This window comes from Phallusia mammillata, chromosome 8 (genome assembly GCF_965637545.1).
Source record: "Phallusia mammillata chromosome 8, kaPhaMamm4.hap1.1, whole genome shotgun sequence".
In the NCBI taxonomy this organism is placed as follows: Eukaryota; Metazoa; Chordata; class Ascidiacea; order Phlebobranchia; family Ascidiidae; genus Phallusia; species Phallusia mammillata.
Window position 1 is genome coordinate 214655 of NC_137259.1, and position 10679 is coordinate 225333.

General features: G+C 35.9%; 2 protein-coding genes across 3 annotated transcripts; one reads left to right on the plus strand and one right to left on the minus strand.

Annotated features, from left to right (window-relative positions):
- Window positions 1–758: 758 nt before the first annotated feature.
- On the plus strand, window positions 759–3650 carry LOC145205141 (4-trimethylaminobutyraldehyde dehydrogenase A-like). The gene is made up of 10 exons (XM_080077796.1): window positions 759–1145; window positions 1308–1453; window positions 1536–1665; window positions 2007–2141; window positions 2203–2399; window positions 2459–2599; window positions 2660–2848; window positions 2911–2998; window positions 3056–3194; window positions 3274–3650. The coding sequence occupies exons 1-10, from the start codon at window positions 953–955 to the stop codon at window positions 3479–3481; spliced, it is 1566 nt and encodes a 521-aa protein (XP_079933922.1). The 5' UTR covers window positions 759–952; the 3' UTR covers window positions 3482–3650.
- LOC145205140 (mitoguardin 1-like) lies at window positions 3611–10332 on the minus strand. Of its 2 annotated transcripts, none has more exons than XM_080077794.1 (15): window positions 10091–10332; window positions 9463–9581; window positions 8907–9009; window positions 8550–8623; window positions 8407–8482; window positions 8002–8097; window positions 7409–7529; window positions 6598–6706; window positions 6374–6468; window positions 5861–5964; window positions 5554–5626; window positions 5178–5363; window positions 4915–5049; window positions 4459–4629; window positions 3611–4147 (listed from the first exon to the last, which is right to left on the minus strand). In XM_080077794.1, the coding sequence occupies exons 1-15, from the start codon at window positions 10234–10236 to the stop codon at window positions 3986–3988; spliced, it is 1770 nt and encodes a 589-aa protein (XP_079933920.1). In that variant the 5' UTR covers window positions 10237–10332; the 3' UTR covers window positions 3611–3985. The 2 variants fall into 2 exon arrangements, with proteins under 2 accessions (XP_079933920.1, XP_079933921.1); XM_080077795.1 differs by having other exon boundaries at window positions 4079–4147; window positions 4421–4629; window positions 10091–10309.
- Between the last annotated feature and the right edge of the window lie 347 nt (window positions 10333–10679).

Sequence of the window (10679 nt, forward strand, 5' to 3'; positions counted from 1 at the left end):
CACTGTAATTGCAATATGAAACATAAACAAATGCAGTAACATGTCATGTGTCCCTGTACATTTTTGTTACGATAAGGTACTGTAATTATCTGTATTATTTTTTATTTGTTTCTCAAAAATCAAGACCAGATTTTTTTCCAGTTTTTTTGAAGAAACTTAACAACAAAAGCTCAAGGCTGTCGAAGAAAATGTGGCAAAACTTTTTATGGCATCCAGGCAAATGCTTTCGGCTTAAATAAGGCACACGGGAAATTGTATAACCAATAATAACTTCTTGCCTAAAGTAAAGTATCCTTATGTATACATAATGACAAGTAATGTTTGAAAATAGTGGCATTTAACTTGTGGTTAAACTCCAATAACTCAATAAAAATGTGATATCAACGTTTTCTTTGCCCAACGGATTAGCGTTTATTGTTTGTCTAATTTCTAACCAATCATACAAAGCTGAATACCTGCTTCTGCTTGAATAGCTTTATTTTCTGAACGACCTCGCACACCTACACATGCACACAATAGCGATATAACACAAATACATTTTGTTCTTCACTTAATATATACAAATTCGTTTGTTACATGTTGTGCCATTTTTATTCGCTGCAAGGCTTATAAACTTAACTACAATCTACAAAACATATTTTCAAGCAACTGTATCTGTATCGATTTATTGAACCCCAACCAGTGTGAATAAAATGAATCCAATGAGACATGGCAATTTTTAAACAAATGTCAATCAATCAACTAAAATTTTGATAAAGAATTGTACCAAAAATTTTGTACCTAAAATGTGACAAACTAGAAGCAAGTAAATATGCGTAAATAATATTTTGCACAGCACGGCGTAAAATGTTGTGAAAAAAGAACTGATCCATCGGGGATTTCCCTGCGTAAGCACGTGGATTGGTTTGTTTGTTGACAAAAAGTACAAGAGTTGTAACTTGCGCAAAAAATAATGCTTAAATTGGCCCAACGAAATTCAACTGCGGCCATTCTGACGCAAACCAAGCAATTAGTTTCTATTGTTTTCCGCACAATCACTAGTGGAAATTTTGAGGTAGAAACTCCGTTAAATTTTATAAATGGACGAAGGAAAAATTGTTTGCAAACCACAACACAATCTTTCACAGTTGAGGAACCCGCAACAGGTTTGCATTATATTTTACTTCATTATTGTATTTTCGAAAGCTTTTTAATTAAAGAGACGAAAATAAATAGACATGGAATACTTTTTGTTAAATATTTTGCATCCACATTTTTATAATAGGAACAACATATCTTTCGTAAGCAACACCTTTATCAAATTTCAGGTAAAACATTGTGTCGAATGCATGAAAGTGGAATTGAAGATGTAAACAAGGCTGTGAATGCTGCTCAACAGGCACAACATGATTGGGGAGAAATGTCAGGATTTGAAAGATCAAAAGTGTTGCAGAAATGTGCTCATCTGCTAAAGGTAAAATGTGTGCACAGTAGTATTTCTAACATGTCATTATATTGCTGTTACCTTTTCTGGATTTAAAACTTTTTTGTTTCAGGAAAAACAGGAAGATGTTGCCAGGCTGGAAGTTTTTGACACAGGAAAGCCGATATGGGAGACTCGTGGAGATGTTCAAACTGCAGTGGATGCTTTGGAATATTTTAGTGGGATTGCATCAACTTTGTGTGGTCAGAAACCAAGGAATAAAACCAAAATTTGTTACTTAGAACCATTGCATATAAATTTGTACCATTAAAACCAATCTTTTAAAATATCAACTTAAGAACAAAAGTAAATGTAAGGAATATAACGGCCGAAATAGACCTATAAAGCGACATGCTTTATTGTTCAAATGTTTCAGCAAATGCTCATGCCATTATCAATGACATGAGGGCCACTTCAGTTACATCCATTTGGGCTGCTATTTTCCTTATAAAACAGATCAATGTATAATGCAAAATTAGTGACTAAAAACAATTGTACACATTTTTTGTGACTTACGGATGTTATAATTTTTTTTTAAATTCAGGTCAACATTTCACGCTTCCTGGTGGTTCATTTGGTTACACAAGACGGGAACCTTTGGGTGTTGTAGCCGCAATTGGGGCTTGGAACTTTCCTATTCAGATGGCTGGATGGAAGTCAGCTCCTGCATTGGCTTGTGGTATGTTGCATGAAAATTAAGATGTAGGGATTTATTCAACGCTGGCTGTTGATATTTTCAGGCAACGCTGTTGTGTTCAAACCATCGGAGTTTACTCCACTCACTGCTGTCATGCTGGGGGAGATTTATAAAGAAGCAGGTTTACCCGATGGCTTGTACAATGTTGTCCAGGGAGGGGGACAAACAGGAAATTTACTTAGCTCTCATCCGGACATTGCAAAAGTCACTTTCACAGGCAGTGTAACAACCGGCAGCAAAGTTTGTGATATTTGTTGAGTTACAATCGCAAATGTTTGATATTCATTTTTTGGTTTCAGGTGATGAAAACTTGTGCTGGTGGAATTAAAGCTGTGACACTTGAATTGGGGGGAAAATCACCGTTGATATTATTTGATGATTGTGACATCACAAATGCTGTGAATGGTGCATTGTTAGCAAATTATCTTACACAAGGACAGGTCTGCATTTAATTGCTGGACCAACAGTTCACAACATTTAAGTTTTAATAATTTTCCCAGGTTTGCTCGAATGGAACAAGAGTTTTTATTCAAGAAAATATATTTTCTGAAGTGATTTCCCAGTTGGTTAACAGAGTGAAAACAATCAAGCACGGTGATCCACATTGTGAGAAAACGTTGATGGGCGCAATGATCAACAAAAAACATGCAGAGAAAGTTTTGGGTTTTATATCTCGGGCAAAACAGCAAGTAAAAATGAAATTTGTTGTCACACCTTTTGCAACAATCTTATATTCTCTATTTATTTGTAGGGGGCAGAAGTTTTGTGTGGTGGTAAACAAATTGTCCCTGACAATCCAATCTTACATGGAGGTTCTTACATTTCTCCCTGCATTATAAGTAAGTATGAATATCCCTAACTCTGCTTTTGTAATTTACCAACTTAATTATTTGAAGAGCCCAGTGATGACATGGAAATATCCTTAGAAGAAGTATTTGGTCCAGTAATGAATGTTTACTCGTTCAGAAGTGAAGAAGAAGTATTAAAAAGGGCCAACGACAGCCAATTCGGACTTGCTTCAGGAATTTTTACCAAGTACCTTTCTTAGTTTTTGTTTCTACTCTGTTTTATGTACGTTTGGTAACGAACACTGCACTTGTGTTGTTTTTTGTAGAGATCTCAACAGAGCACACCGGGTGGCAGCAAAGATTCAAGCGGGAAGTTGTTATATAAACAACTACAATATTTACCCCATAGAAATGCCATTTGGTGGGTACAAAAAATCTGGGATCGGCCGTGAAAACGGGATGGTTACATTGGAGTATTTCACCCAGTTGAAAACTGTGTATGTGGAGGGCGGCAATGTGGATTGCCCGTATTAAGTGTTGGTGCTAGATTGACTAGGTGTTAGTTTTATGTTCTTATCAAGTGCAAAAATCATTTATAATTGCAAGCAATTTCAAAATACTCACTGCCAAATGTACATTGTGACAATTGAAACACACTGTATCTGTTGTTTTATGTTTTGTTTTAATAAAATCACATAAAACATTTTGTGCTTGTTTGGAAGACAACAAACTATGCCACAGTGACATAACAATGAAAAACACACTTGCTGTTTGTTTGCATCATAAACAATCAGTGGATAAAAGCAATTGAAGTACACAAATATATTGGCGCGAGAATTAGGATTGGCAGTTGATGCTGTTGTGTTAAAAATGTACGAAGCATAAATTCCCGAAACGGCATTAAATGATCATAAAGTGTTTTAAACAACTGAAGCCATTTCATAATAGTAATGTTTTGTTACTGCAAACTATGATTTTTTTACATATGCTTGTTGTCTAGATAAAATGGTGCACTGCCAGTAACATAAAAAACAAAATTTACCCACTCATTTCGTTCACTACAGGGTTGTGCAACCAAATTAACAATGATTCAAATTTGTCTCGTGTGAGCTGAAGAATATCGTCAGCCATTTGTGAATTTGAAGTGAAACGGATTCGATCAAAATTGAATAAATCACGGAGAAAGCTGATCACCTCGCCCTGTGAAAAAAAACTACAGTTATGCTCAAATCATTGAATACTAAATCGCTTTTCGTTGATCAAATACTGCTTTGAATTTGTGGCTACGGTTTACTTGTGGTAAAGTCATGATGTACTTGTCACAAGCCAAAAAGTCAGCTTTGTATTTTTGATTATTTATTATTGTCTTAATTATGAATTGGACAGCCCTGATAAAGAGTTTTGATAGAAATGGGATATAAGTAGCCTTAACCCAGCATCTAAAAATTGAAAAACCAAAATATGGACAAGCACCATAGAAAAACAACGAAATAGTTCTTCCACAAAGTGACCTTGAAGTGCTCGCAGACGTCCTTTAATCGACCTTCAGGTCCCAGAAAGCCCCATGCCAGCACAGGTGATATGTGTTCACTTATATCATACAAATGTGCAACAAATCCGTCAGCGTACATCAATCGACTTCGCTTGGCTTTTAACACTGACCACACGGCGGCTGATAGAGCCTGGTGGACAATAAATATTAGATGAGATGGTACTGCATATACCGATGGCTGGTAGTGATTTTGTGAATCAGTAAATAGACACACACAGCTACAGATAATAATGCCTTGGATTATAAAAAATTGGGTGGTATCACATAAATTGACAGGTCCAAGTATTTTGTAAAAGTGACAAAACAACAATAGATTAATTATGCTCTCCCAAAAAATTTTTAATTATCTATTAAAAATAGCCCCAAACAGAACTTTCAGCAACATTGACTCCGAAAATACAAAATCTAATCTTACTGATTCTTTCAAAGAGTCAGCCAGCCATCTGTTTTGCATAATTGATGTGAGAGCGCTTGGTGGACTTTCAAGGTCATCAAATGCATCCATGATTAAAAAGTCAAGAACAATGTCATAAAATGAGATTTGAATAACCTGAAAATATAAAAAATAATTTTGAGTTGTTTTTAGTTTCAGATATTTGTGAAAAACTTTCAACAAATTCTACCTAATATTGTGACCAACATGTTTTTAACCCAAACACACCACATAAGTGTTCCTACCCGACGTCCTTTTAATTCCTCTTCAATTTTAGGCCAATTTTCTGGTTCATTTACAAAGTCAATCATGCGTGAAAAAGCAACAGCAAAATCATCGATGTTCCGCTCTGCTGCACACAGTATGCATTCTATCATTGAACGACCCGAACCGATCAACCAATCACGAACTGAGCTGTCTTCCAGCATAAGCTAAATCACAGCAATGTTAATTTCAAATCATTTCAAGGTTTGGACCAACCCCATTAAGTTAGACTTTATAAAATTTAATATTTCAGATCTACATCGCACATCAAGATCGCTTAGCAAAAAAAAAACCTCTTAAAATAAAACTTTATCATCCTCAAAACCATACTGACTTTAATCCCCAACTTGAACTTACTGCAAATCCACTTCTCAGACAATGTAGTTTGGCAAGAAACTCATCGTCAGAAAAGCAATCCAACAAATCTGACCTGAAGATCAGAAAAGAAATTTTCTTTTGAATTTGAACTAGTATTTATTAAATCAAAACTGGAAACAAACAATATTGGCAGAAACGTTTGCAACAAATAGTACTTCGATGCAAACTTTGTAGCAAAAACATATAATATGGGATGTAAATTTCATACTAAACAGAGCTATTGACTTTCTATAAGAAACAAAATATAATAGCTGGTTTAACAAAATGTTTGTTCTGAAGTCGTCACCTTATAGTCCTGCATTGTACTTCCCCATTCTCTACTGCCTCTAGTGCCCTCTCATAGAGATACAATCTCTGAGGTGTGATGTCATCAGGTCGAGGATCCCAAAACTAACAGAAACACAAAACACTTTCAAACACGAGTGTGACTTGTGTCTAAGCTAGGGGTGTCCAACTCGTGGCACACAGAGCATTTGGAAATGGCACACTTGCTTTTGCAAACATTCAGATGGGAAACATTGGGACTTAATGCAAAGTTGCACAACCCCCTAATAAAACTAAAACATAAGCCTGTTGCAAACAATTTGTATTTTGTGTCGCATAAACAGAATAAAAGGTTTCTGAAGTATCATAAACAAGTTTAGTCGCATTTGAGGACATTTTTTTCTAAACATTTAATAGGGATCTACATCTTGGCCAAACCTTTGGATTAAGCCAAAAACGTTTAAGCCAATTTTTTGCATGGCAGTATTGTCGAGTTGGACACTCCTGGTCAAAACCAAGTTGCAAAATTTCTTACTTCGTGGGCCGAAACAAACGACATGTTTGACTCCGATTCATCAGAAACTGATCTGTCATCGTCATATCCAGTCAGAGTCATGTCAGTGTCCGAACCTGCAATTAACAAACTGGTAAAACATTGATAGCTCGAAGTGTGTATGACTTGAAATGAAGATTTCATCCCAAAAACTTTAGCATCCAAACACCACCAACCATTCACAATCCAACTAATATTTCAATTACCATTGTCACTTCGTTGATACAACATGGAATCAAATGCATCCTGCAGTAGTTGAGCGTGACCAATAATCAACTGAAGTTGATCCTCAAACGAGGTTTTGTTTTCGCCGACCTGATAATAACAAGACCATGTTTACAATTTGCCCTCCATGGGTTTTAAATGAGCTGCATTTCTCCCAGCTGATGTTAGGTCGATCTGATCTATCTAATATATATATACATATATATTATATGTACACAAGACAAGGACTTAAATAGTAGCTTTAATGAAAACCAATTGAACAATTGTCATCATCAGTGAAAATATATTGAACAAGCAGAAACTGATGACAATTGTTTTTGTCGAAACGTCTGTTTAATAAAATGAATACGTTTCATTCTACACTGCTGGTATTTTGGTTTTTATTAAAGCTATATTATATATCTAATATATATTTCCTTGGGCAAAGAAAGCAACTGACATGTCTGGAACAAAGAGGAAGAGAAAGTAGAAGCAAGTTGACAGATTGAAGAAGATTCTCATTTATTTTTTTCACATGGTGGATTTTTTCAGCCATTGGCCAAAAGTCACCTTTGGAAGATTCAAGAAAAGAAATCTGCTTCAAAAAACAAAGAGAAATAAACGAAGTGAAAGAAAACGACAAAATTTTTAAGGCAATTTGAAAGTTTATGGCAAAAAGGCTTTCCAATCATGGTGGTCAGTTGTCAGATATGTTTAGAGTTAGACCTACACGTCTTTTTTACCAATGGGCAAAGACACAGAATTCATTTTGTCTAGTAAGTCACAGGCATATAACAAACACATAAGCCTCACATTTTGTTCAAGGTCGTGTGAAATATTGTCCAAATGTCCTTCAGATTGAGGATAGTAATTATTGTTGTCGACTTTTGATGAGGGGCTTGTGGAGAACGAACTAGATCTTGCTAATGATGTTCTGCACAAGAATGTGATAAGTTTAACAAAAACACCAAATGAGTTTTGTACATTGGTTTAACAAAAAGTTGAAACAGAATCGTCACAAGTAAACAAATCTTTAGACCAGGGGTGAGCAACCTGCGGCCCGCATGCAGGGGTGGGCAACCTGCGGCCCGCATGTGGCCCTTCTTTAAAGGTTGTGCGGCCCGCAGAGACGCTTGGATTTCAGAAGTACTGACAAACAATTATTGCATATTTTTGAGCTGATTAATGTGCCTGATGCTAGTTTTCTGCGACCCAGCAAAATGTGGCCAGAATCAAATACAAATTATAGTTGTAGTTAAGCATATTTGGTAAGAAACATAGCAATATCACTTTGATTTGTACACAGGTGCGGCCCGCGATCCAATTTTGACATTTGCAATTGGCCCAACAGTAACAAAGGTTGCCCGCCCCTGCTTTAGACACTGGGTTAAGGCTGTTCAACTTACTGCACAGAGTTTCTTGATTCACTTTGATTCAACTTTACAAGATTGTCATCCGATGGAGATTGAAGCAATTTTCTTTTGGACTTGACATGATTATTCCTGTAAACATATGAAATGGGAAAATAGGATTTTGTGCAAATTTATGCAGCATTCACATAATTGCTGTCAAGCCAGTGAAAGAAATCCACAAATATTTGCAATTATAACTTTAATTCAGACATATATAACTACATGTAATGATGTAAGTGTGAAGTCATAACAGGCTACAAGAATCAGCCAAAGTAACAGGGTGCTGACACTGATCTCTTGAGTGAGTATATTTTATACTCATGTAATGTTTTGTTTCAATTTTTTCAATATGTATGTGAAAGTTGAAATCCCTGTTTATCAAAACCGAATGTAACTTACGTCTGAGGAATTTTGCTTTGAAGAATAAAAGAAGCTTCCTCCCATTTGTGAAGCGCCTTTTCAAACGAGTCAACTCCTGTGAGCAACAAGAAAACACAAAACATAATTGCAATCATGTACAATTTGATATTTTTTCCACCCACCTTCTTGGCAAAGTGATTCAACCTGGTACAAACTCTCATCATCCCCGTCAGTTGATATTGTCGTGCGTCGCAATCTTTCAACCACAAAAAAGTGGGTTGTTGGGACGTTTTAGCTTGAACGAGGCTTTATTTACCAACTTCATCATTGTCGACAAGTAGGCTTACGTCACATACGCCACACCCTTTAACCTTTCGCATTCTTTTAATACTTGGCCATGAACATTACAGAGTAAAATTTAATTTCCAGCTTAATTCAAAGCTTTATTTCTTTTTACTCTACACACGCCTTTTTACATATTTAGGTACAGTATCATGCTGTCGCAGTGTTACAGCCACTAAATCAGAATGACAACAAACCGGCCATTTCTGATGCTGCTTGTCGCAGATGACGATGTGAAACTTGTTGCCATAGAAGTGTTGCGATGTCGACGGGCTCGCCTGTGTTTCACACTGTTTGGTGCTGCATAAAATAACACTACTTATTGCAGAAAAAAAAATTTAGTTCATAATTTATTTATTTTGAAAACACACATAATGGGTTCGACTAGAAACCGACAAGAACTAGCCCATATGAAGACAAGCGAAAATCTCCTCAAAAGTTATTATTTAATAAATCAATATCCTTAGTTCAATAGCGTCAATAAAAAATGTACAGTTATTTCTATCTTGGGGTGGAAGGCAATTTGTTGTTACGTACAGCGTGTTCAATAAGTTTTGCGGGGAAAACCTGGGAATTTGTTTACTTAAGAGCAATACACACAATGCCAAGCTATATGTAATTTAACTACAATGCTGGGTGTAAAACCTAGAGGAAACTTATCCAAGCTTATCACACATCATGGTTAAAGCAAGCACCATCATCGCATAACAATGTAAACTAATGGAGTAATGACAACAAACAATTTGTACCTACATGAGTTTGCTGTGCTTGTTACCATTTCCTTACTCCTCTTAACTTTCTTAAGTTTTGTTTGAGTCAATGGCATCAATAATTCTTTTCCATTTTCTTTGGGAAATCGTTTCTGCCTTTTCCTAAAATTGCACAACAAACCTAATTAGAAACTGAAAATAATCAGGGGTTGGCTGACAAGGTGAACTCAGCGTGTTTTGCCAACCTGCCACTTGAAGTGCGCAAAAAATTACTTGCTAAACTTATGCACAAGCATAACAAATAAATTTACCATTAAACAATGTATTGAATAAGCAGTTCATTTTATATTGCAAACCTTGCAATATCAATACTTGGAAAATGAGTGATTGTAAATGTCCGTCAATTAGCATGCAGACTTGTAGTTTTAAATTTTCAGCTTGGTAGCTCTGAGTAACATAATAAACTGCAAACCAGTAAGATGCAGCAACTAAGCAACAAATACAATGAATGTAATCACAACTATATATGATGCCTGCCACAAAACTCTCGATCTACATGATAAATTATGCCAGTATATATTTGCAAACCAAGTCCACAATTTGCGTTGAAAAGTATTTGTTAAACAATCATCTGCAGAAGAAGCAGTTTAGTTGTACAAGAAAAAACAAACCTTCGGAAATAATTTGCTGCTGATAAGATAGTCAACAAACCAGCCAACGAAGCAGCGACGATTGCTGTTCGTTTTAACATTGTCGGAGTTGGGGCTGGTAAGCGTCTAAATAAATTCATGACACCAGAAATGGACAAAAACGACATTTTCCCAGCGGCGCAAGGCAACTGATAACTTTTCCAGCTCTAACCTTGTCGAAGTCGAGGGGATTTTAGGTACTTTTATTTTCTATGATTTCTATCTATAAGTGTTCGTAGGTTGTACAAAGTCTTGTGCGCCAAATATTCCCGGGCTTGACTTAATTTGGTCCCGGAATTTTGGAAGCAAATGTAATTGTGCAAAATAAAACGATCAATTCACGTCTTAAAAATTAAATTAATTGTCTTCTTAGCAACTTTTTTAATTTAAAAAATGCCCACCACAAATGCTTGCTGGATTCGTATAAAAGTAATAATAAGCTTTGTTGGGAAAAGCAATTGATTTACTGTAACATAAGGAAAGTGATATACTTGTTTGAAACAGATAATATGAAACAAGTAATACGATTTCTGTGTTGGCTTAGCGTGAGAAGGGGAACAGACGTTGTTGG

Excerpts from the sequence above, each read along its gene's own strand:
- LOC145205141 (XM_080077796.1), top strand. The coding sequence starts at position 953 with ATGCTTAAATTGGCCCAACGAAATTCAACTGCGGCCATTCTGACGCAA. Across the intron at positions 2,142-2,202 it reads AGCTCCTGCATTGGCTTGTG|GCAACGCTGTTGTGTTCAAA; the intron begins GTATGTTGCATG and ends TGATATTTTCAG. Across the intron at positions 2,600-2,659 it reads ATTATCTTACACAAGGACAG|GTTTGCTCGAATGGAACAAG; the intron begins GTCTGCATTTAA and ends TAATTTTCCCAG.
- LOC145205140 (XM_080077794.1), bottom strand. The coding sequence starts at position 10,236 with ATGTCGTTTTTGTCCATTTCTGGTGTCATGAATTTATTTAGACGCTTA. Across the intron at positions 5,965-6,373 it reads CGTTTGTTTCGGCCCACGAA|TTTTGGGATCCTCGACCTGA; the intron begins GTAAGAAATTTT and ends TGTTTCTGTTAG. Across the intron at positions 5,627-5,860 it reads GTACAATGCAGGACTATAAG|GTCAGATTTGTTGGATTGCT; the intron begins GTGACGACTTCA and ends TCTGATCTTCAG.